The sequence below is a fragment of the Ceratotherium simum genome, chromosome 17 (genome assembly GCF_057802395.1).
Source record: "Ceratotherium simum simum isolate JZ-2026a chromosome 17, ASM5780239v1, whole genome shotgun sequence".
NCBI lineage: Eukaryota > Metazoa > Chordata > Mammalia > Perissodactyla > Rhinocerotidae > Ceratotherium > Ceratotherium simum.
In genome coordinates, this window is record NC_141916.1 from 47408674 (window position 1) to 47435674 (window position 27001).

The following is a 27001-nucleotide window of genomic DNA, read 5'->3' on the forward strand; positions in this document are numbered from 1 at the left end:
TTTTGGATGAGTAATTGTATCGGGGGGTAAGGTCAGTACATGCATGGGAAGTTTTGGGATGTTTCCTCTAACTGCACGGCTAGCGGGGGTGGATTGGCAAGGCCAGAGGTCAGGTTAAGTGTTAGATTAGACCCAAAGAGGGTAGATAGTGGTCTTGGTCCCCTAACCTGTGGATGTGGGTGACAGATCCAGCAGTTGGAAAGGCCATCCCCTGAGGCAATGATTCTGGAGAAGTTTACAAGGGAGTTTTTCTCCCATAAACCCTCAGCAACAGGAGCCAGAACTAGTAGAATTATTAGGGGCTTCATCCTGTCCGGGGTATGTCTAATTAGCCAGACTAAAGTATCCTGTTACAGAGGTGCCAGGGAAAGTGCAGGAAGAGGTACGGTTTAGAGCGGCCCAGGTGCAGTCCCCGGGAGGGACCTCGCTAGGGACGTTTGGTCCCTGGTCACTGGCAGCAGAAACACAGGAAGAGTCCTACTGAGAGCATGAGAAGAATACTGAAGGGGAAGAGGCGCCAGGTTAGTAGGTCTCCCACTGAATACTCATCTGGTAGGCGGTTTCTTGGTGAAGAGCAGTTTGAGTCCGTCAGTTAACCTCGTGTCTACGGAACAAGTCTAGCTGGAGGAGGGTGTTATAGTTTAGGCTGCGATTGATGGGCCAGAATTCCCCATCTCCCAGCGAGTACTGCAGCCAAGCCGTGTTACAGAAGAAACTGCACTTTTTTTTTCTTAAGGCTGTCCGTGGGGAGAGACTTTCATTTTGTCAGGAGACAACCCAGGGGTGACCCGGCCGGGATAGAGGGTTGGTTCCCCATCGAGTCATGAGTCCTCTACCTGTGGCAGAGGAGGGGAGTGGTCTGCTTGAACCTCGCCAGCCTGGGGCATCTGAATTGTCCAGGCTGGCAGGAGTCTAGCGTCCTAGTCTCCTCGCCCGAGGCTGCTGCTCTGCCAGGTGCCCAGAGCATCCCCGGTGCCTGCGCAGTAACCCTGGGACTCAAACCCAGGGCACATTGGTCCGACCAAGGTGTGGGGGTGCATGGCCATTAAGAATAGCCTCCCCGGGATGCCCGACGTCTCGGCGTCCCCCTCATCTGACCCTCCCCTGGGCCCCGGGAGGGTGCGGAGCGCTGTTCCACAGTCCAGAGCTTGTGGCCCCTGATAAGTCCCCTCGTCCCTGGGTGGATTCCCTGGGACCTCATTTCCTCGTGGTTTAAGGCCCGGCCTGTGTACCAGTCAGCCTCCTCTGTCGCCGTTGTGAAGATCTGGTGGACACAAAAGGCAGCTAGACTTGGGGTCCCTGGTCTTCCTTCTTCAGGACAGATGTGTACATCTATAAATATCGTTTGACAAGAAGAGTTTTGGTGGACAGCCAACTCGGGGGAGTTACAAACGACTGGCCACTGTTGGTGTATACAACATAACACTGGGAAAGATGTCGGACTAGAATCATCGAGAGGGTGAGTTCCCCAACTGTAGGCTCTTTGACCTGCCGGAGCCAGGGGCATCCCCTGGGCCCCATCAGATACCCTTGACACACACTGCAGCTCTTGTCCCCGTCAGACAAACAGACTCTGCGACACAGGGCAGGGATTAGATCAGGGCCCAAGAGTCGCCGGAAACAGACACCAAAGAAAGCATGATTTCAGATGTACAACATGGGATGGGGGGCTGGTGATGAGACATGTTTCTAGCAGACGGAAGCAGAAAGAGGCCTGAGCACAGGCGATCTGTGATGTGGCCCTGCCCTTGCCTCGGGTATAAGACCAACAGAGAAAGACAATATAAATACATGGACCACAGGACATTAAGTTCAGACAAAGGACATCAGACTGCTGATGAGGCACAATTTCCCTCAAGGCTAAGAGGGCCGAGGGAAGACACTTACTTGACAGGTGTAGAAAAGATCACCCGTCGATGTTCTGGGCATCCCGGTTTTCCTCAAGTCCTCTGCCTTGCGCAATTCTCCTGGCTGGCTCGCCCAGAAAGTATGTCACCGGCACCGGTCAGCTCCATGCGGTGGGGACCCAGGTTCTTGGTCCACAGACACGAAAGAATTTGAGAGCCGACACACAGCAGAAGTTTTAACAGAGGAAGATTTATTAGCAAAGTGAAAGTACACCCCCAAGGGGAGGGGCGGGCAGGCTCGAGGGGAAACAACTGCACCAAATTTGTGGTGGTCAGTGGCTTTGGAAGGTCAGGTCCGGGGGTGGGTGAGGGTCTTGGAACGTGTGCCAATCAGGGCATTGTCTCCACCTTCACGTCGGGAGGGGGAGATTTTTTCCTTACACAGCCATCTCCGGAACTGTCATGGCAGTGATCCCCAGCAAGGGAGGTCAAAACCGCAACGCAAATGAGGGTATAATGAGGCGTGGTCAGGGTCAGGGGTGAGTGTTGCATGTCTGAAGAGCTGCTGCCCAGTAATGAGGACACTGCACCTGGTGGAGTGACCTTGCTCCCAGCTCATATCTAGCTTCCTGCCTATCTTAAACATACACACACACACACACACACACACACCAGTGACCTGGGGAAAATATACTAATGCCAATATGGTGCATCACTGCCACCAGGTGTGTCAGGAAAAGGAAGGAACAGAGGACCCAGCCAGCACCTTTGAAGGGGGTTGGGGGTGGGAGGATAGTCAATGTAATCAAAAGGACCACCTTCTGCGCATGCCAGGGTCTGTGCCTTTTGGAGGTTGCTTCTCCTCACATCGTCCCCCCTCTTTCATGATGCGGGAGCTTCTGGGAACTTAGAGGAAAAACTAGCCACTCTTCCTAGGAGGTTCTATGATGAGGTCAAACCCATCTGCCCAGTTTCACAGACAGCTCATGACGCTCTGGGCATTGTAACTAAATGTTTTCCTGAATTTCTGATTCTTAAGTCCTTAACTTTCATTTCACCTTATAATACATTTTTCTTCATTATTTTCCCAGGCTCTGATTTTACAACCCTTCCTCCTATCTATCAGCCCTCTCTCCCCATCCCCTCACCGCCACTCCCACACTTGCTTCCGACCTCAGCCTTGCTCCTCCTCCCCTCTATCTCAGCTAGTTAAGTACAGTCAGACACTCCCTCTGACCCTCCTCCTGGTTCCCAAGTGTTCACAGAGTTCATGGGCTTATGACCTGGATGACTAAGCTTGGGCTAAGAAAGCGCAACCCACGAACCTTTTTGATTTTGCTGAGCAATATATATCATAAGGTTCTTTCTTACGCAATTAATCACCCTCAAAGAACAACATGAACTAATTTTTTTTTTTTTTTGCTTAAAAATGGTAGCTTTTGTGTAAAGAACTAAGTCAGGCGATATTTCAGGCATTGACTGCATGAATCTGAGGTGAGGGGGGCACACTGGTTTTTATAAAGTTCAAGTATCTTTGCAAAGGATTCTACATGATCACCATGTCCACAATAAAGTGATGTTACCTATAGCATATACTCTATTCACATGGCACCTTCCATTCTAAAGCAAGGCTATGAAGAATTGCTCTGTGAAATACAACTACCAGCAGGGGATAAATTATGACATCCAGTAACATAATAACAATGACTGAAAAGTGAGGACACATCCAGACAATGAAGGGCCTTTTCATTTTCACCTGAGGGCTAAGGAAGTGTTGGGGTGCAGGTGTGGGGGAAGAAAACCATACAGTAAAACTGACAACCCCTCCATAGTTCTCAGATTCAAATACCAGCAACGACAACTTGGCAAGTGAAAATCAGAACCCTAAGAATCTTAAGACTCCTTAAGGTCATCTAGTCCAGCCTCACACCTAACACAGAATTCCTCACATCCTCCTACAGAGCATCACTGAGCGTGAACACCTCCAGCAAGAGATAACCCATCACTTTGCAGGTAGCTCCTCTGGGATCTGCCTCCCTAAAATTTCTAACCATTGAGCCACCTGTTGTGCTGTCATTATTGAAGACAGTCAGGAGGCAGCGTGGGGTTATGCATATGACATCTGGACGCAGCCTACCTGCCTTCAAGTTCCAGCCGCATCACTTAGGAGCTATGTCACCTTGGGACTTCCATTTCTGCAGGTGTTAAGTAAAAGGGGGATGATACTCATAATAACTCATAAGGTTTTTATAAATATTAAATGATATTATGCAGGGAAAGTCCTTAAAAAGGAGTGTGGCACAGAGTAAGCTCACAGTAAATGTTAGCTATGATGATGATAAGGTACTCTCCAAAGTCTTCTCCTCTCCAGATGAAATATCTCCATTTCCATCAACCATTTTGTATAGCATGTAGTTCTAAAAAGAGCTCCTCTGTTAGAAGCTCCTCCATTACAGGGAGAGGCACAGAAATGGATTTCATATTCTGATGTTGTTAACATGCCCCTCATTTAGGGGAACAGCGCCCGCCTTGACCTTGACTTCACAATTGTGTCAGTGCTGCCTATGATTGCGTTGGCTTTTTGCCTGCTGAACCACAAAACTGGTCCTTATCAGTCTTACAGACACCTAAAACTACCAGGTCTTTTTCATAAAAACTAGTCAAACCAAGCCTTTCCAACCTATATTTATGTAATGTATTTTGGGGGCATGAATACATTTACATCTATTAAACTAAATTCTTGGTTTGGCATCTTTATTCCAGTCTATTGGAATACATTTGTATTCTGGTTTTATTATTCAGTCTTTCTTAATTTTGTGTCAGGTGCAAAATTTGATAAAGATGCTTTATTTTTATTCAAGTGGTCAATAAAAATGTAATCCAAACATTTCCAAAGACAGAGCCTTATGGGAAACCACTAGAGACCTCCAGCTTAAGAAATGATCTCTTCTTGAATGTTTGACGTATGAATCCACCTAACTCTATTATCATTATCTCTGCTTTTTCCATCTTGTTCCTAAAAGATATCATGCTAAAGTCAATATATGCTTTTTTAATTTCCATTCAACTACAATTATGTGGTTTTACATAATCACAGGATAGGTGTTGGCCCCCACCTGGTGGTCCCAGAACTCAGGGCATAGCTACATGGGCTTGTCAGAGTCTTTTTAATTGAGTTGATAAAAATTCAGCTGGATTGCTAGATCATATTATGGAAGGAGGCCTGAACTAGAAGCAGCTGGATCTAGGCAGTTTGGTGTTGCACATGTAGTAACCAAATTCCGTTAAAGTTTCATCTTCTTTCTTTTGTATTGATGATCGTTGGTGGATCTGGTGCTTGAGACCCGCGGCTCAAGTTACTACAGCTGGACCTTCGTATCCACGAGTTTGGCATTCATGAATTCAACCAACCGCGGCTCGTAAACATAGTGCATAGCGCACTGAAGAACTTGAGCATCCGCGGATTTTGGTATTCGCAAGGGGTCCTAGAACCAATACTCCGCGGATACCAAGGGATGACTCTACGCACACAACAATTACTTGCAAAGTTTTCCCAAGGACTGCCTCTGAAATCTGCCATCAGAAACTGCACAGGGAGTGAGAGATTGCCTAGAGGTGTAGCAGTCCTCCCTGAGGAGAGCTATAACTTCATACACAAGAAAAGAAGAGGTGCTGGGTATGCGTTTTTGACTCCATATGGGACTCAGGGAAGTTGAAGGATTATCACACTGGCTGAGAAAATGAAGAACTCTGCCTTGCCTTGCAATCCCTCCTTAGATGGCCTACTTTCCCAAGAGGCAAATACTCATTTGTGGGGGTTGCAGGAGAGAGAGTGACCTGTGGTTAACCAGAAAATGTCAATCTTCAGCCAGCCCCTCCCCACAGTTTAGATGCAGAGAGAAGATGACTAGAGGAGAATCAGGGGAAGAAAAGGCAATTGGGGAGGCAAAGGAAAATGACAGGCATGCTTAAAATATATGGTGACCATGGTCATTTTATTTAATTCTTCACTCAAACACCCCCTTGGATAAAAGTGTCTAGGGGCTGGCCCAGTGGTGTAGTGGTTAAGTTTAGCACGCTTCTCTTTGGGGGCCGAGGTTTGCGGGTTCAGATCCCAGGCATGGATCTACACCCCTCATCAGCCATGCTATGGCAGTGACCCACATATAAAATAGAGGAAGATTGGCACAGATGTTAGCTCAGGGCTAATCTTCCTCAGCAAAAGAAAAAAGTGTCTAAAACTGACCACGCAAGTGTTGATAGTAGAAAGAGCGCAGAGCCAGAAATCGGGTCCCAGTTGTATTAACTCCAGTAGGTCTGACTTTCCTACTCTGTAAATGAGGGCTCTGAGGAACCAACTCAAGCTCTGTGCAAACCCCAGTAGCCACAGAAGGAAGTGGGCAAGGAAGGAAAAGATACTTAGGCATGGTTCAGTTCTCAGCAATAATGACAAGTCTAGAAATGAAGGAAGGAAACCCAGAATGCATAGAGGGAATGGGTTTTACTGCTGCATTTCCGGGGCCAGGCTGTACTCTGGTTTGGCACACTTTTCCTGATAAAAAGCCAATGTTTTCCCCACATAAATACTCGTCGACATTAATAATAGCAGCATATGAGACCAGGATCTGTAAGGATGCCAGACTGCATGTTGATGGGCTGGAAATACCTTGGAGAGTTTCACAGAAATAAAACCCAGGGCAATGAAACTCTGGCAGAGGAGATGGAAAGCAAATTCTTTAAAGATGGTGGGAGGGAGGACGCAAACAGCTCATACACACAAGCCTTTGAAAACGGGACGCAATTGCCTCAAGCCCACTGAATAGCTGCAGTTCCGCCTCGTGCCCTTCACAGGAGAGCAGCTTTAGATGTTTGCTTTTGAGGTCCCAATTCCCTGAGTGTTGATGCCTGAGGTTTCACCGCCATCAAGTGGAACCATGGGGTATGGCAGCAGTGGACGCCTCCTCAGCCTGAAGTGAGAGGCCCAGAGGTGACACAGTCTATTTCTCATCTGACAGTGAAAGATGAGAGATAGGTTATTGAGCTCCATTTCACTATCACCCAGTTAGTTCAAAGGAGATGCCATTTTGGTTCCCAGCCATCAATCAATTGGCATCACTCAAGGACCAGGTTGGGCTAAATTTGCACATTCCATTTCAGCCCAGGTGGAGATGTAGACTTACGGGACAGGCTTTGAAACTCTCTTCTCCAACATCATAGTGACTCTCAGATGCCAAAGCCTCCAGCCCCTGAGATGTCCCTAATTTAACAAAGAGTTTAATTATGCACAGAAGACTGGTTAGCATCCAGGGGCTGACAGGGGACAGAAGACAGGGAATGACATGGGCTGTTCAAATGGGGAACGTTCTTCTACCACCTGGCAAGAACAAGAACTCAGTGAGGTGATGGCCTACTTGTCCAAACTCTGGAGGCCACTTTATTTCTTAGAAGAGAAGCCAGTTTCCAGAGATGGGTGCCGTTTCCATGTTCCCTCCTGTTTTTGAAGAGGTTGACTTGAGGACAGCAGTCATGGGGATACAAAGGTCTGGCAGACTCTTTTCCCTAATAAGAAAGCAGATCTAGAGTATTCTGTGGCTTTACCTTTCCCTCAGCCCCCTTTGCTTGGTCGATAGACTGGAGACTGGAGAAGGAGCGAAAAGAGGGAAGGAAATACGTATTTTTTTTTTGAGTGCCTACATTATGACAGATAATATACGTGAAATTATATTATTATCTCCTCACAACAAATCTCACCAGGTTATGGCCTCTTGGGAAAGACCAGAATAGTCTAGAAGAATCCAAATCATTATTTGTAATTCCCCCTTTTCAATACAAAACTAGGCTAATGCTAGTGCAAAGCCATGAGGGAAACAATCAACCAAATCTTTGTGGAATGTGAATATCCCCCATTCAGTGTGTCATTAATTCACCTCCAACCTCACCTCACCTCTTCCCACACTGGGTTTTCCTTTTGATGAAAAGCAGAGCATCAGGCTCTTGGGAAGTAACCCCCTAACTCAGCTCCAAATCTTTAAATGTCATTCAGTTTCTGTGTACAGGGATTTCTTTTTTTCCTTCACCAAAGAGCAATTTCCCAATGCCCTGCCCCACAGAGCTGTTCTGGGATTAAGTACATAATAATTGTTAAGTACCATGTCTTTTCTAAGAGATATTATGAATCAATTCTGTCAAATAAGGGATCTGGATTTATCCCCTCCTATAATTAAACCTCAGGTGAATTGTGAAACTGGCTTTGAGGTCTCCTCCCGGTCTCACCTGGGCTGCCAAACCCCATTCCAAGGCTGTCACTCCTCGCCTCCCTGGAGCAAAACCTCAGGGTCCATGACCCTTCCTGGCTCCTTGTCACCCTTGCCGCTCACCTCAAAAATTGGGGAAAACACACTTGTCTTAGATGTAAGGAGAAGGAGAGACACATGAAGAAGGGTCAAGTCCACACTCAGTGGAACTGAACCTTAAACTTCAGCTCCAACATGATGCCAACAGGGGAGCCAGCCATCTCTCCCTTGTGTCTAATGCCCACCATTGGTACTGATGCTGCCACAGTGAAGGAGTTGCCACCCATCTTTATTGCATCTCCAGGAGAGGAACAGTGAATAACTTATTAGACAAGGAATACTCCCCATTCGTAGACAATGCCCACTTATGGAACGCAGGAGGTGACAACAGTGTGAATCTATTTACAGAGGCAGAGGAGCACGGGGATGGGAGAAGAATTTATAGCAAGAACAGTGCACCAATCCTTCTGGCAAAGAGAAATTGGACCTGTCGATGCTTGTAAGGCCCAGAGGGAGAACCCCTGGTAAAGCACAGAGGGGAGATTAGGTCTGGGGACGGACAGCAAGTTCAGGAAGGCTGTGAGAAGAGAGGGGTGACCTGTGAATTGGTGCTGGGGACCCATAGAGCCCCTGCGTTAGGCAGCACCACAGAGATGAGTAAATTTACAGTGACCTTTATCATCTCCCACCCAGGCAAGAAGGGAGGGTGCCAGTAAGTTGGCTTCCAGTGTAGCTTTAGGCGGGGCAGGGCTGAGAGACAGGCCTTGGCTATTTTTGCTCAGATTTGCAGTTCTGCTCTAGGCCAAGTGATCTGCACAAAACCAGCCTTGAGTGGAGGAGTCAGCTCCTGAAGCTGAATGAGCCAGGATTTGGTCAGATGACCAGAGCTTTAGTCACACATCAAATGACAGGGAACAGTAAGAGGCTAACCCTGAGGTGTCTGAGACCCCACTTAAAAGAAGTATCCTAAGGATGGGACAAAGGAAAAACACTACAGTGCTGCTAAGAACTGGAGTGTAATTAGCCCCCGTCAACTCCAGAACAGAAGAACAGTGGTTGAGGCTGTCAGGGAGGCAAGGTCTTCCCATAACGTTTCGAACAGTTTCCATAGAAGACTCGGATTTAGCCCACGTCCTTTTGAATTCCCCGCTGGTTCTGCTGACTTGCTGTGTTAGTCCCACTCTTCAGAACAGTTAACTGCCATCTTTCCTTCCTTCGTAATCATTGTAAGGGCTGACATCATAATGGGCCCGTGGAATGGAGAAATCCTTTGGGGGAGTCCGATTCTAAAAAGGAAGCAACCATATTGTTAAACTCAGTCCCATTCTGGGCCATTTCAATGCAACTCTAATCTGGGCAGGAGTCTAATTTTCTTCCCCTTCCCCTAAACCCTCCCCCTAACGTCCTCCCTGGGCCCTGCACTCCAGTCTTCTGTCCTAACCCCATGAGGCGGATCACAGGAAAGGAGACACGTCATCCTTTCAAGGTGGCCATCAAGGGGCCATCAGCACCATAACATCATCTATTCCCAAAGGACAAATGCTCTGAATGCTAACACTGCTGATGAAAAGGGAGAAAGAGATCATTTACCTGAAGCTGAAAATGGGTGGAATAAGGGGCATAGGGTGTGTCACCTGGCTCTTCCTGACCTGAAACAGACAAGAGGAGCAATTAAAGCATTAGGGTCCTTTCCTTCATGCTCCCACCCGCGCTCACCCCAGCTGAGGCAGTTACCAAAGCAGGACACATTATCTGTTTAATTGTCTCTCTCCCTGGTAAACTGTAAGAATCATGCAGGAACAGACTGTGTCCTCAAGCCCAGGCCCAGGCACAGGGTAAGCACAATATTGGTTGAATAAATGAAAAACTAGCAGCCCATGATCACTAGGGAAACGCCTTTCTAAAACCTCACCTCATCCTAGGAGCACTTCAAAAGCACATTTGGAAGCAGTCTTTTGAGATACAGATCTGGCCAGAGATGTACTCAGAGTGACTCTCACTGAGGATTTACCCACTTCCTTAACTGCCTAACAAGGGGGAAAAAAATTATTATTTGGGGGGTGGGGGAAGGAAAGAATTTATGAGCAATTATTTTTTATATATTTGGGGGAAATCAGAGGGACTTAAACTCAGGAACAGAAGAGAAAACACGTACAATCATCATGAATACAATTTAAAGCAATCCATTTTCTCCCACCAAATTTACCTGTCCAATTTACTCAGTAAATACCTAAACACCTATATGTAAGATGTTGTGAAGAAAATAAGGATTCACTAGAATGATTCCTGCCCTGAGGCTGACCCTGAACAGGAAGGAATATACAACCACTACACAAATAACTGGGAAATGAAACAGACTCTGATAAGAGCATTTTCAAGTCCTACAGATGGGCAGGTGGAGAGAATACTGAGGGAGACTGGGGAGTGAGTGACTCTGGAAAATGGCAACAATAAGGAAGAAGGACGCATCAGGCACAGGACAGACGCGCCTTGAGCCTAGACATGGAGGCAGGAAAATGCAGTGACTCGGTTTGTTTGATGAGAGCACAGCTTCAGTGGGGGTTGGGTTCTGGCTGTGAATAGCCTCACAAGGGCCCAGGAGAGGGACCGCAGGTGCAGGGGGAAGCACCAGGAAGCTCTGCACCTCGGGCCTCAAGAGCAGAGAAAATTGTCGGCAGGCCCCTCTCTCCTATCCCAAACCCATGTCCCCTCCCCTGATTCGACCCAGAGATCAATGTCAATGCTGGAGGCCGATGAATTGATCCCTATGGGCAAGGGCAGTTTCTGGCCATGAGTTTAGCCTCTTTTAATTATGAGAACAAGAGCAGAGCACCTAACTACTCACAGCTCCAGGCAAGAGCAAAATCGTTTGATTCTTTTGTCTCTTTTCTTTCCCATGGGCCCAGAGACAACAATAAAATGTGGCTCTTCAGGCTAAATCAGAATCCTGAGTAACTTTATGGACATTCCCAGTGGATAATGACCAAAGGGCTTTCTCCCTCCTCTGCTCTGTGATCACTGCAGGAAATCATGGCTTGGCTTTATGCAGTCAAATCTATCAAGGCTCCACATTTCTGGAAGGAATACCTAGTTATCTGTTATAAAAAAACACAATCTCCCCTACTTGCCTCTAAGCATTTTTCTAGTCATTCCTTTTCCATTCCTTTGCTCCATCTTTGATTCAGAGAGACCTACATGGTATTGGGTAGAAAGTACTTGATGAAGACTCCAGAGGCCAGCTTCTAGTTCTCCGTGTCTCTGACTAGCTGGGTGATTTTAAGCAAGATGTGAGCCTTGGGGACCTTATCTGTTCTATCAGGGGTATGACCTGGATAACCTTGCATGTTCCTTACAGTTATAATAGCCTGTGATTCTCCCCCATCTTTCTACAAGGGATTCTCCACCCAGCCAGGCTCTGTACCTTGAGCGATTTCCTCTTGAGTGTAGGCTCTGTTCTCCACACCATAGCTCTGCTTCATGAGTTGAGGTTTACAAAGAGCATCCTCAACAGGGTAATCCATGGGGTTCTGTTGCTCTGTGAGCAGGCGAAGCTCAGGTACGATATAAAACAACAGGAAAATCCAACCATTGGCAACCAAGGCTGTGCTGAGGATGGTATCATCCCACTGGGGGCCAGGGGTAGGAATCAAGAGCAGGGTGATCCATGCCACCCAGCAGGCGATGGAGAGGAGCATGGTGAAGAAGATGTGGGTTCCGTGTCTCTTCCAGCCAGTGAAGGATCCAAAGAAGGTGAGGCAGGATGTGAGGAAGGTCAGCGCCATCAAGAAGAGGACATAGATGAGCAGCATGACAAAGTCTTCATTGCGCCGAGGAGCAGAGAGCTCAGAGAAGATGGCGACGTTGGTCCTGTTCATGGTGAGGACCAGGTATTCGATAGCAATGATGTCCTGCACCAGGCTCAAGCCCACAGCCAGGCCCAGCATCATCAGCAAGGAGAGGGCCTGCCTCCCGCGGACCAGCTTTGTCAAGTTGCAAGCATGAGCCAGGAGGCAGGAGAAACAGAGCGCAAAGAGGACGCCGAAGAGGAAGAAGCGTGTGGGCCCCGTGCTGCTGTCGAGTCTGATAATGAAGGCGAAGGTCAGGCCGAAGATCCCCAGCACACCCAGGAGGAAGAGAAACTGGACTGGGAGCAATTTGCGCTTGTTGGAGTCCTGCACCTTGCTGACGAGGACCACGAGAGCGAGCATGAAGGCCACCGAGGTCACAGCCCCAACGCCGGTCAACGTTTCTAGGACGATGCCCCAAGCTTCACCCAAATCACAAAGCCTGTGGTATCTGTAGTCCAGGCTGCTGCGGCAACCATGGGGGGCACTGGAGGTTGTTGTGGCCATTCTGGTCCTGCATGAGAGCAAAGGTGGGGAGGGGTGTGAATCTCCTAACAAACTCGGGCACGGAGGACCGAAGCAGAGTAGGAAAACATCTTGTATGTTCAGGCAGGGTTTTGCTCTTCAACTTACTACGTTAGATAAAGCTACTAACTTTTTTCTTCACCTCTTGTGGGAAATTCTAAAGGCTGATGAAGGGAAGGAACAAATCTCATACCTCCCTCCCCGCAATTTAACTATATTAATATTTACCCGGAAGGCAGAGGACCCAGTGCTCTGTTGAGGGGTTTCAGAGGCTCATTTCAAAAAATATGTCACAAATAATTTGCCAGGGTTTCTGATATTTTGGGCCAGTATTTTCTTAGGAATTAGTGAACATGGAAATATCTGAGCTTAAAGTTAAGACTTTAATCATGATTTACCAGTCTCAAGATTTTTTCCATCTTTGGCCCTGTTTCAGACATTATTTGAGAGCATCCCATTCTCTGGAGGATAAGAGGAGTTATCTGAATTGTAGATTTCTCTACAGAAGGTCAAACATTCACTTTTCAGCCACGGGATCCTCTTCTTCAGCAATGCTGTCACATAGTAGAAGGACTTTTTCCCTCCTTATGGTTTGTAAGGATGGCTCTACTAATTCCAAAAAGTGAGGGAAGGAGTTTTCCCTGTCACAACAAGCTCTTTTGTTTTTTGGTGAGGAAGATCAGCCCCGAGCTAATATCCATGCCAATCCTCCTCGTTTTGCTGAGGAAGACTGGCCCTGAGCTAACATCTGTGCCCACCTTCCTCCACTTTATGTAGGACACTGCCACAGCATGGCCTGACAAGCGGTGTCTCGGTGCACGCCCGGGATCCAAACTCGGGCCACCAGCAGCAGAGAGCACGCACTTAACCACTACACCACGGAGCCGGCCCTCACAATGAGCTCTTAATGAGCTACCTGAAGGAGGCAAGTCCTGGATGACACAAAAAACAGCAGGGAATCCAACAAAAAATATTACCAATAGCTAACACTCATTTTTACCTTGGATCAGAAACTCTTCTAATAATCTTTCATATATATGAATTAGTTTAATTTCATAGTAACTCTATGAGGTAAAAATTATTATCCCTATTTTACAGATGAGGAAACTGAGGCAGAGAGAGGTTATGTTACTTGCCCAACATCATACAGCCAGGAAATAGCAGAGGCAGGATTTGAATGCAGTTTATCTGGCTCTAGGATCCATGCTCTTAATTACTATAGGTACTCTCTCTAAAGTGAGTTCTAATTGGCCTTAAAATGCAATCTGAGATATTCTCATTTTCCCTCTCTCTTTCTCCTTCTCTCCCCTTCCCCTTCTCTCCCTCATCAGAAGCCCCATAAACCAACTCTGTTTATGGTCCTGATTCCACTCTCTTAGTTCAGCCCCACAAAGAATAGGGGCTCCCTGGTGATAGATGATCCACAAAGCAGGTAATCTACTCACCAACTCGGGCATAATCAGACACTGACTGGATGAATGGCAGCATACTTCCTATATAGCTGTCCTTCATCTCCCAGCTCTGCTGCCTTCTCTGCTCCCACAACCTCCATGTCAATGTTAGACCCAGCTGATTTCCCAAAGCCCATGAAATCTAATTCCTAAGGATTCAAGGCACACAAGGGAAGATAAGTTGGAAAGTTGGAAGAGTGAAAAGGAGTTTGTACATTTCCTCAAAATGGATGGTTCTCAAATTCCCAAGACAACGTCAGGTAAGATGCTAAAATTCAAAATTGCTATTGTTTTAACAGTTTCTCAACAAACTATAATTTTTTCCTGAATTATTTTACTGTTTATGTTTCTACGACCCTATTCCTTTTGTTTTGTTGTATGCTATATGTGCAAGGAATTTTTTTTTTTTACTTTAGGTTTTCTTTTCCTTATAGGATTGCTTACTCAACAGTGAAAAGTTTGGTTTTTGTTTTTGTCTTTTTTTGGTGAGGAAGATTGGCCCTGAGCTAACATCCATTGCCAATCTTCCTCTTTTTGTGTGAGGAAGATTGTCGCTGAGCTAACATCTGTGCCAGTCTTCCTCTATTTTGTATATGGGATGCCACCACAGCATGGCTTGATGAGCAGTGTGTAGGTCCATGCCTGGGATCCAAACTCATGAACCCTGGGCTGCCAAAGCGGAGTGCACAAACTTAACCACTATGCCAGTGGGCCAGCCCCAACAATGAAAAGTTTTGAATTGACTAGAAGAGAAATATGGTCCAGGGAGAGTGCACAGTTAGAGGAAGAGGAGGCTCACTGAGGCCCTGCCATAGAAAAGCACCAGGAAAGATCTCAGCCTCCTCTAGTGCCAAATAGGGAGAGAATGTGCAGGAAGAAATCAGAAAGAAGGGGAATGGGCAGGATTGGAAAGCAGGAAAAGGTATAAAACATCCACTGAATCCTGCCTCTTTCCTTTTGAGCAGGAAAAAAGCTCAGAATATCTTCACCACATACTCGTAAATGCTTATAAACGAGATTTCTCTGGCCCTGCCTAAGGTGTACCAACCACTATGGGGTGCTGTGATCAACCCAAGAAAAAAAGAACACCTCCCTTCTCCTTCCATCCTGGCTCTTCAAGATCAAGTCACAAGGCAGAGAACAGCACAGTGGAGACAAAATGAACCATCGCTCGCTGACTATCGAGGGCAAATGAGCATCCTCCTCAATGTAGACGGAATTCAAATCCCTGCTGCCCTTAAAGATGCAAAATCGTCTTTTCAATTCCATGAGATAGTCATCTTACCAGAATTACTTCATTCACATAGCAATTGGGGGAAATTATATATGTGTAATGTGTGTATGTACATGTATATGTACGTATATATGTATATGTATATATATATGCAATATAACACATACGCATATGTAAATTAATATTATGTATATGTTAGAATATTAATGTGTGGGATGTTAGAATAAAATAACACCAGATATAGCTTAAATCTATCTTCCTAACTTTTTAATGAAATTTGCTTCTCCAAGCTAAACTTTGTATTATAGAGTCATTCATTCAACAAATATTTACTGAGCGCCACTATGTGCTAACCACTACTCTAGATACTCAATGGTAAAGAGGAAAACAGACATGTTTCCTGCCATAGTAGAAGAGACAGACAGACAGACATAATCTGCCACTACTGCCACAGCCTTCCCACAGCCTTTCCTCACCTGGAGTCTGTCACCTGCCTTCTATCCCACAGAAATTACACCAGTCATCCCTACCTCATGCAGAGCACAGAACAAAGAATGGTTTATGTTCCACCTCTACAGGGCAGTGCAGAACGAGAAACAGGAGGAAAAAGAAAGGCAAATGTGGGGCCGGCCCAGTGGTGCAGCAGTTCAGTTCAGGCACTCTGCTTCAGCGGCCCAGGGTTCGCAGGTTCGGATCCCAGGCGTGGACCTACACACCGCTCATCAAGCCATGCTGTGGCAGTGTCCCACATACAAAATAGAGGAAGATGGGCACGGAGGTTAGGTCAGGGCCAATCTTTCTCAGAAAGAAGAGGAAGAGTGGCAACGGATGGTAGCTCAGGGCCAATCTCCCTCACCAAAAAAAAAAAAAGAAAGGCAAATGAGCTTCAGATACGGCCAGCCCCTGAAATACAAATACCCAAAGTCTGATATATATGCCTGGCCTACAAATGTCACTCTGTGGTGGTGTGGGGAAGGGAGGTGGGGAGGGTGTTTCCTTGTCTATGCCATGAATACAGAGGAGGAAGAACTCTGTCTAATTCAAGGGCAGCCCAGACAAGCGAAGGGACCCAGACTCTATGCATTTCATCTTCACTCACCTTCCCCTCTTCACTTCACTCCCTCTCAGATTAATCATAAGGGTGGTGTCCAGCTGGAAAGGTTTTTCTCTCATCCTCCCTGCCCCTCCCTGCCAACTGCTCCTTCCCACCCCTCAAAACAATGCTGTTTGTTGACAAGTGGTTGTTATCATACTTACCTGATCATTATGAAGGACTTCGAACCTGATGACTCTAAAAGTGACAAAGGTTGATGATGTTTTTGCCTCAAGGACAGTTCCAGTGCTGGACAAAGGGACAGGAAGGCAGAGACCTCCTGCCCCCAACTTGGACCTCTAGGCCCCTCCCTTCTGGTGCAGCTGTGCGAGAGGGGGCTGTGTCCCAGTGCCTCCTGACACCCACAGACCCAGGACCAGCAGGAGCCATGGGCAGTGCGTGTGTAGAAGGGAGAAAAACAATTTCCTCCAATTTCCCCTCCACCTCCCACCCCCAGTCGTGCAGGGAGATGGACACACAGCCCCTGAACTGTCTTTAAAAGACTGTTTTTCAAAAAATGTTTATATTCTTATTATAGAAATTTTCAAGCGTACTCAAAAATAAAGAGAGTAGTATAATGGAGGCCCGTGTACTCATCACTTGATTTCAAAAATTATCAATATATAGCCAATTTTGCTTCATCTACCTCCCCCACCCCACTTGCGAGATTATTTTTAAGCAAATCCCGGACATCATATCATTTTTGGCTTAAACACTTCAGTGTGTACCTCTAAAAGATAAAACTCCTGTTTAACTTAACCATACTTTAAAAATTAACAATAATCCTTTAATATCAAGTATCCAGTTAGGGTTCACATTTCCCAATTCTTTCATAACTGTCTTTTTAAAAACTTCTTAGTAAATATTTTTTCATCTGAGCGACTAATTTTTTTGGAATTATCCTTCTTAATTCACCTCTGTTAGCCCTCCTCCACCCCTTCCCCAGCATGACAGGGATTACACAACGGGTCTAAAATGTCCTCAGTACACTGAATTTTAGTGAGAGGAAAGTAAAACTCACCAGACTCATGATCAAGCAGGTCTGTACTGAGAAGGTGCTGTGTTGCCCAGGGAATGGCCCAGATGAGGAAAAGAATCAGAAAGGTGAGTGGGGGAGAAGGAGAGGTTTCTGACAAGCTGACCAGGACTTCTAGAAAGCAGGGTTTGAGGAGGAAAAGGGAAGCAATCAGCATTTGAGCGTGTAAACTGCCGGGAGCTAGAGAAACAGTCTCGGAGAGGAACCTAAAGGCTGGAGCAAGAAAGAGAACATGGAACGAGGCGAGTGGTTATGTGGACATCGTCTGTAACCAAAGTCAAGGGCAGAAACTAGGGTCCGACCGAGAAAGGACTCGCTCCGACAAAGACCAAACAGGGGTGGAAAGAAACAATTTACTCGTGGATTGCTCTGAATGCGGGCGAAGGTCTCATAACTCATTCTCACCACGGGTCCGGCCCAGTTGTATGTACTTTACTCCTTTAACCTTCACAACCACCTTATGATATAGCTCATATTCCTATTAGCCCTGTCCTACAATGGCAGCAATTGAGGCACAAGGTGACTGACTCACCTAAGTCACACAGCTGGTAAGTGGAAGGGCCAGGATTCGAACCCGAATTCTAACTCCAACATCACAGGTCTTAACACAACCCCATATGGCCCCTTTGTCTGGCAAGAAGAACTTTAAAGCCAGGAGGGACCCCCCCACTTAGAAATGAGGGTGACTACATCAGCACTAGGTTGTCCCTTTGGCTTTGAGCATGGGTTAAATCCGCTGAGGAGCACAGCCTACCCTGTGAGTTGCTCCAACTGTTCAGAGTTATGCATCCCCTCAAATTCCTACGTGGTAAGGAAAGGACTGTATTCACAGACTGCCGAGTGTGCTCTGCCACAGTAGAGAGGGCAGGAAAGATGGTCCTGAAGGAGAAGATGAGAAAGTGGGGCAGGAGGCATCCCAGGGGTCTCCCCATTTGGGAACCCAAGGCAGTGGCACTAAAAGCCAACTTCAGATCTACCACTGTGTTGGGAAACGGCCTAAGAAATTCCTATCCCACATTAGCAAACCCATCATCCATAGCCTATCAACTCCGCCTCTTCAATATCTCTTGAATCTGCCCACTTCTCCCGCCCTAAGTCAGCCCACCATCATCTCTACTTGGACCACTTCAGAAGCCCGACCTCTCTGTCTCCAGGCTTGGCATCTCCAAGCTTCTCTACTTGCAGCCAGAGGAAAGAGCCATAAACCTGCACAAAATATAAGGCTCTGCATCCTCAGGCCCTGCCTGCCTCTCCAGCCTCTCCAACCTCATGCCTCCCCACACCCTCCTCCTCGTCCCCAATATGTGGACTTCTTATTTCTCCTCCAAACAAGCCCTGCTGTCTCACTTCAAACATGCTGTCCCATCTGGACGGAACATCCTCCCTCCTTCCCCCATTAGCCACCCCCTTCATTTGACTTAAAGGTCCCTTCATCCAGGCTGCTTTCCTTGATGCCCAAATCTGGTGAGAGACACATCCCATGAATTCCCAGAGAACCTCTGTGTTTCCTACCATAGCACTTATCACGCGGCCCCGAAATGCCTGTTGCTAAGCCTTATCTCCCTCTGGACTCAAAGGCTCGGTGAAGGTGGGGACTGAGCTGTTAAGTGTTTCTCCCCAGCCTAGTGTTTCTCTTCTAGCCTAGTGCCTGACACAGGGTAAGGACCTAACCAGGGTGGATGAGTGAGCATATGGAGAGAAGTGGAGTCCTGTGGGGGCGGGGGGCTGCTCGTGACAGGGTGGGGTGGGTTGTACCTGGTTTCCTCACAAGCCCCCTGTGTGCTGTCCTTAGTTCTAACCCCCACTTGCTCCCATCCTCCTCCTCACGCGGCCTATCTAAAATCGCACTGGGTCCAAGGTTAGGAACTCTGGGCCATGTCTGGAACCCTGCTCCTATCTCAGTGACTCCAGGTGTCTCCCAGAAGAGCCTGAATCCTGAGGTTTTCCCAGGAAGCAGAGAAGAATTTGCTAGAATCCAGTCATACGCTCCCACCCAGTTCCCTGATGACTAACCCTACACTTGGAGGAAGTTGGTGAGGCGTTAGTGTGTGTAGCCTCTGGCCTGGGACATGACAAAAGGACTTTGGGTCATAAGGGTGAGACCCCCTTCTCTTATGACAGCCACTAACAGAGCTAACTACCCGCTGTCCGGTAATCCAAAGGCACCCACAGCGGAGACCCTGAAATCACTTGGCGCTGCCCTAAACCCTTCTAGAATGAGTCGGAGCATGACCGTGTCCAAAGGTTAAAGACAAAAACAGAAAGAGGGAAAGGAAGAACAAGGGGAGGGGAGACCAGGGGAGGAGAGGCAGGCAGGGAGGGCAGAAGGGAGCGCGAGTCACTTATCGGGCGCAATTCCAAGCCCTCTCTTATCCACCCCATCAGGAGGAAGGGTGTCAGCTGCCTCAATGTGTGTGGACACTACCTCCTGGAACCTCCATCCTCTCCTCTGTAAAGTGAGGGCGGGTGCTGAACTAGGTGGTCTGCGCCCATGTCCAGCTCCACCGTTCATCCCTCTGGGGAGCTCCTTGTAGACAATTTCCACATCTCTTCCTGCCTCCCCTTCATCCTCCTTCTTGCCCCATCTCCTGTCATTAAAAGAATATGTGCCACAAACTCTTAACCAAACCCCAAACCAGGGCTGGAGGTGAGACTGAAGGGTCTGAGCGCAGGTCAGGGATGGGGACAGCCAGGGAACGCTCCCCTGCAGGACAAAGCCACGGGGTTGTGGAGCAGTAGGACCCTCGACGTCCTTGACCAACACGCGGCATTGCCCGGTACGCAAGGACAAACGCCAGCATTTAGTGGGTCTCCCAGCTCCTTGTTTTCAATGTCTGAGACTCCTCTGTTCCCAGAAAGGTGGGAAGGGTGTCTGGAGTTGCTTATGCCTAGTCCTAGAAGGTGGCCCAAGCTGGCTGCCTGCGGCACTCCCAGAGGGTGTGAACATGAATTCCCCTGGGGCCCCGAACCCTGCCAAAAGCTGATCTTAACTTCCTCCTGATGAGATTTCTCTCACTCTGTCATCTAAAAATGGAGAGGACAATCCCTCCCTCTTAGGAACTGCCTGGGGAATGATATGAAATAACTTACACGTTTGATGAAGCTGAGCCTTCACACCATTCCAGCCAGGCCAATTTGTGATTTTCTAGCATTTTAATTTTCTCTCTATTCTTGAATTGCCACATTCAATCAGTAGTAATAACAATAGTCATAATATAATTATGAATAAAAATAACGATGGCTACTGCCTCATACTGAGTCCTCTTGTGAGCCACGCATGATGCTATTTATGTTTTTATACGTATTCTCTCACTTACATGCTTTTACATCTATTATCTCATTTAATATTCCTACAACCCATTTGAGAGGTGAGAAGACTGAGTCTTAGAGAGAGGAAGTTCCATGTTCAATGTCACACAGTTGGGAGGAATATCCCTTTATGAGTAGTCGATCATAATTTAATCTTTCATTTTATCTCTAAATCACTGTTATGATCTCTGAAGCTTTTCTCCCTGACTCCAGCCTCTCTTTATTCAAACCATCTTCTCCAAGAAGTCTCCAAAGCAAGCAGTCCTACATTCAGTCAATCTTTCTGTCAATCAACAAACATTTAAGTGCAGACTTTGTGTCAGGTACTATGTCAAGTATACAAGTCACACAGACCAAAAGTGTGGCTGCTGCCCCTGAGGGGACCAATAGAGTCACATTTACATACAAATAAGGAGTTACAAAGTGTGCAGGGAATGCTGAGGGCATGGAAAACAGTGACCTATTCTACCTAACAGAGAAAAAAAAAAAAAAAGCTTTAGAGAGGAGACAAGGGAGATGAGCCATGAAAGATGGACAGGTAAGGGTGGGAGATTTTTAGGAAGGCAGAAGAGACAGGGCTTGGGGAATGAAGGAGTCCAAGTTATTCCCAGATTTCTGACTTAGGCAACTGAAAGGAGCTTAGAAATACAGGCTTGTGAGGAGAGATACCAAGTTCAGCTTTGTTGAACCTAAGATGCATATGGAACAGGCAATTGGAGGTGTGCCGAAATAACAAGCGCTAAGTTCTCCTGAGAGCTTACTCTGGGCCACACACGGTTTCATTTAATCCCCACAACAACTCTATTATCATGTCCTCTTCTGACAGCTGAGGAAACTGAGGCACAGAGAAGGTAAATAACGTGCCCAAGACCACATGGCTCTTAAAATGCAGGCTCCTAGACACCAGGTAGCACTGACCCTCTGCACTTGGCCGCGCGAGTCGGAGGCTCACGAGGGGTTTGGGCTATAAGCACAGGTTGGGCCCATAGGAGGTATCTGAAGCCTCTAGAGGAGACCAGATAGCACAGGGAGCACATACGGTGAGCGAGAGGGCAAGGACAAATGCATGGGGACACCATCTCATGGAAGCAGGAGTCAGCAAAGGACGTTAAAAAGAAATTGTCCGAGTTAAGTAAAAGAAGCAAACCCAGGTGGTTTCCCAGAAGCCACAGAGCAGGTGCCAAAAAAAAAAAGAGGTTGATGGAGTTAAACGTTCTGAGGGGAACAGAGAAAAGAAGGCCTGGGATGGGATCTTTGGATTCAGCAGTTAAAAAGCATATTAGCCCCTTTTTGTCTGTTATAATAGATCAACCTGAAATTGAGCTTCAAGGCTTTTCTCCAACTAGTCCTCCCACCCATCTCCTCCGGCCTCCCTAACTCCCCCTCCACCTCTATGCAAGGCCAGCAAACCTCCCGAGAGTATTTTCCAACTGGAAGGGAACTGGGCTCATCTAAGGCCTTTTCCAACAAAATCATGCTCTTTGCCTGAGCACATGTATTATGCTCCCAGCCAGACAGACCCTTCCCCTCCTAGTGGCAATCCACTTACCAGATTTCTTCAAAACTTGGCCCAAAACTTACCTCTATCTTGAGGTTTTTTTAAATTATTAGTCCCATCTCATTCTAAATTTGTGGGTCTCTTCACAGTTTTTACTAAGTACTTCTTGGCACCAAGTTTTTCCATATACGTGTTATATATTATACATAAATATCAGTGCTGAGTCGCCTATCAGATAACAAGCTTCCTAAGGAAACAGAGCAAACCTTCTATTTGTTGGTATCCCCTCACTATGTGCTCTGCACAGTGGCTGCGGAGCAAATATTCTGGACTAAGACTGACTGCTGAATATTTATTCAAAGCAATTATTTATTAGCAAGTGTGAGTAATGGGGAGGAAGAATTTTTGAAGATTAATATGTGCTGATGCCAATCCTCATAGTTTTATCTAGACTGAATTCTAAGACAAGGGTGGAGTCCACAGAATAAATGGAAAATGTCTACAGGGAAATCTCCAGAATCCCCTGTTCTGGGTAGCCATCCGAATTCTGATGACATAAAAGTGACGCATCATGGCAACAGCTTATGAATAATATCTGAATAACATCACTGAATTGAGTTTCTATGTAGTAACTGAGAGAAAATAAATCATCACACCACCACAGGCAGATCTATACAAGTATAGCAACAGTGTTCATCCTAATTTTTTCACTTTGGGGTAGTTCCCTGGGGGTATTGCCATCTTTCTCTATTCCAAACAAAGCATGTGAATTTTAGATTAATGTAAAATAAATTACTGCAATATAAAATAAAATACTGGAAATTATTTTCTTAAAAAACTTAAGATTTTGAGTGAAACTTCCAAATCTCTTAGGCCTAGAATTTTAAAAAATGAAATTTCCAGAAAATAGGTAGATAAAGTAAAGTCCTCTACTGGTATACCATCTCAAAGCTCTCAAACACACGTTCCTTTAAGTTATTTTATTTCAACATATAAAGGTAACATATTCATGTTTGATCCAACAAGTCCAAAGCTAAACTTACCATCTCTCCTTACAAGCCTGTATTTCTAATCCCTGAGAATGGCACTGCCATCCACTCAGGCCTAGTAGATCTAAAAATACAATATAGCCTATTTAATGTGGGAGAAGATGGAGAGAGCAGGCCACATGGCCAAAAATTAGATGACAACAGCAAGTAACTATTATTACAATAAATGTAAATGGTTACTTTTTTATTTTGAAAAAAGACTAAATTAAACTATACTATACATATAAGAACCTCACCCAAAACAACAGGATTCAGAAAAGTTGAAAGCAAAAGGAAGAAAAAATTAAAATAAATGCAAAAAAAGCAATAATAATAGATAATGTTTATTTAGCAGGCATTATGTATCAGGTACAAAGTTAAATAGCTTGCTCAAGGTAAGAAAATTAAGAGTTGAAGTATTAATATCACACAAGTTTAGTCAAGGCAAAAAGGTATTATATGGACCAAAAAGCTTGCTTTATAATAATTAGGGATACGCCACATTAAAGATACAACCATCATAAACTTTTATGCACTGAATAATATAGCACCAAAATACAAAAAACAAAAACCACCAGAAATACAAAGAGAAATAAAAAGAAATACTATATTTATGGGAGACTTTAACACTTCTTTATCAGTTCTCAGCAGATGAAATAAACAAAACGAATAATATGGTAATTTTTTATAAATATTCTATGGATACTTTGATCGAAATATTCTCTATCTTCATATCTTATTAGATCTCCATTATTAATCATATAATTCAGATCCTCTCTATCTGTGATCAGCAAACATTTTCTGTAAAGGGTAGATAATAAGTAGTTTAGGCTTTGCAGGTCATACATTTGTAGCTGAAAGCAGCTACAGATAATACATAGACAAATGAGCATGCTGTGTTTAGATAAAATTTTATTTACAAAAAGAGGCTGTAGGATGTTTTTGGCCAAGGACCTAGTTTACTGACCCCTGCTCTATAGGACTGCTTCTATTGAAGTGGTCATGGATCATTTACAAAAAAAGCATATTTTAGATCACAAAAAAAATCTAAAATTCCAAAATAAGAAATGTATAGACTATATATCCTGACCACAAGGCAATAAAAATAGGGATAAAAGTAGAAATGAACACACCGCACTACTTAGAAAATCTGAGCCCCCTCAAGTGAAAATACTATTCAATTCATTGTTTTTAAAGGTCCTCTTATACCAACACATCATTTCCTGTCCATTTCCTCAACTCACTCAGTGGATTTTTAAATAGCAGTGGACCTGAAGACAAACTCCCAGAATGAGAAGAATAAAATCACACAGTCAAAATTTTTCTTCACACCCTGTTATCTTCAATTCCCAGGAAGGAGTGGAATACAAAGAAGCCAGCTCCAAAGAGGACTCTAAAGGGTACACGTGCAGATACAGAGGGGCTAGAATCTCAATCCTGGAAAGGGGCTGGGGGTCTTTACAAGAGTCTTTAGGTGGAACTCAAGGCCCAGGCCCTTGCCTCCTCACAGTTACATGGTCCTGCAGAGCCAGGATGGAAATCAGGCTTCCTGACTCCAGGTTGAGAGCTCTTCCCAGGAATGTTCTGATCATTCTGAGTTCTGCTCATTCTGATCTACCCTTGGAGCATACACCTCTCCACATTTTGGGAGGAGCCTTTCTGTGTCCTAGGTAACACCTCTGCTGACCCTTCCTGCCCCTCATTCCTTCCCTCTCCTAGTAGCAGCCAGCACACAGACCTGGAGGGTGGGGTTCCGGCCCACTGTATCTGAAGTGGTGCATGTATTCCCCTTCAGAACAAGCCCACAGCAGTGGCTGATTCTACCAAACCCTGCAACAGGTGTGGTGTTTACAAACCCTCTGAGGAAGAAAGCAGCCTGGAAAGAAGTCAGGCATGGAAAGTCCTTCAAATTCCTCGATCCTGAGCAGGCTTCCCCTGAGTGCTAGCCCGTCCTTCCCTCGTGGATGTTTAAGGGACCATCTTGGAGACCTTTGGGGCCATTCCCAAGTCCTATCTAGCTTCCATCTGCCCGGGTTTCCTGAGCAACTCAAGGAACAGCAGAGGAGGGAATGCTGTACCTGATCGCCCCACCTCACCTCAAGGGAAGGGGTGGCTTCTAGAACCTACTTCCCAAAATTCAGAACGGCAGGCTTGTTGTGGAAGGATAAAATAAATCGAAACTTTTCAGTATCTGAGGGTAAAGTAACAGGTGTCAGCATCTCCCTCCTCCTGCCCGCCCCCCCATCACACCCCTCTGCACCCCAGTCCCTTCCCTTCCTCCAAGATCTGTCTCCCTCTTTTCCTCTAGAATGATCCCAGAACTGTTCACCCGCCTGGCCAGGATTCCATCTACTGAGAGTTTGTACAATGTGTCTGAGCAGAAACCATCATCCTGATTATCTTGGAGCTTTCCGCCTCTATCTTACCCCGGGAAGCCGAGGAAAAAACTTCTGAGTTGAGTTAAACTACATGAATTTCTTTCTTGGAACTTTTTTTCTCATAGCCAGCTGTAGCCCCATGACCAGGATTTCCCTCCTCTTGCATCCCGCCCCTCCCAACGCCGCACTCCCCCCAGGATTTAAATCCAGAGGCCGGGCGCGCTCGGGGCTCGGTGCGCCTCACTTACCCTGGCGCCTTCTCTTTGGTCCGTGAATTTGCGCTGCTTCCCGCGCGTAAGAGGCTGCTCGGGGGAGCCTGCGGACAGAGATCCCGCCCTCGCCGCGTGCAGCCGTTATAAAGGCGCCTGTCGTCGGAGGGAGGGAGCGAGCGAGGGGGTGAGCGGAGGGACAAGGGGCGGGAGAGGGTCAGGGGGAGAGGACACGCCTATTCCAGTTCCACGGGACTGCGTGCAGTTATGAAAATAGAGTCCCCGAGCCAGGAATGAACCCAAAGCCGCCTGACGTCAACGGCACAGTCACCTCTAAAATAGGTGGTGGGGAGGGGACCCACCTCGGCCCTGCCCAGCGCTTCGACTCCTCGGAGAGGCAGGCGCGCGCTGGTCCCAGAACAATGGGTTATAGGGGCCAGAGGGGACCGCTCCTTATCAGTGATGCAGGCTGTCACCTCCGGGTAGGAGCCACACCCGCCCTCCCCGCCGGGCACTCCTGTCCGACAAGGGCAAGGGCTAGCCAGGTTGAAGCTCCTCTGTTAATGCCACAGGGTGTGTGTGTATGTGTGTGTGTGTGAGAATAGGTCGGAGAGCTGACCCCTGTGTGTGTGTGTGTGTGTGTGTGTGTATGTGTGTGTGTGTGAATAGGATGGAGAGCTGACCCCAAGTGACCCTGCCTCCCCTGCATGGGAAAAGCCAGCTTTTCTCAACTTTTCCCGTTAGTTTAGCCTCTCTCTCCATCACTCTCCCCTCCCCAGTGCAGGACGGGAAGCCAGGCTCCAGGAGGGAGGAGGTGGCCACCTCTTGGGCCTCCCTTCTCGGGGCTCCCCAGCCAAAGCTGGGTAAAAGCCAAGGAAAACTTTCTTGCAGGGTCCAGGGTTAGCTCCCCAGCTGTGCTTGTCAGAACTGTGCTCTGATGAGCATCATTAGTGCTGCCCCAGGGCTGAGAGAGCGTTATCTCTCGACTTCCCTAACTACCTCTCTTCAAGCCTTGACAATGCAAGTTGATGAGAATGGGGACGCCAGATAAAATTATTAAATGAAGGAATTTGCCTTTGGCGTCTGGTTCCTGCTCCCTCCACTGTCCACTTCTCTTCCATTATCAAGCCAATCCTACTGAAACCTGCCTTTGTTTACTGGTCAAACAATCCTTAAGTGGCTGCCCCCTCTGTGTCAGGGCCTGGGCAAGGCTCTACCCCACTGCCTTGGGGGAGGGAGGCTCTGTGCTTTTAAG

At 46.6% G+C, this 27001-nt stretch overlaps 1 protein-coding gene across 1 annotated transcript; it reads right to left on the reverse strand.

Moving 5' to 3' along the window:
- Positions 1–8408: 8408 nt before the first annotated feature.
- On the reverse strand, positions 8409–25977 carry GPRC5A (G protein-coupled receptor class C group 5 member A). Its single transcript, XM_004435389.3, has 4 exons — positions 25786–25977; positions 11562–12499; positions 9731–9789; positions 8409–9426 (listed from the first exon to the last, which is right to left on the reverse strand). Exons 2-4 carry the CDS (start codon positions 12490–12492, stop codon positions 9334–9336), a joined length of 1083 nt encoding a protein of 360 aa, XP_004435446.1. The 5' UTR covers positions 12493–12499; positions 25786–25977; the 3' UTR covers positions 8409–9333.
- Positions 25978–27001: the final 1024 nt, after the last annotated feature.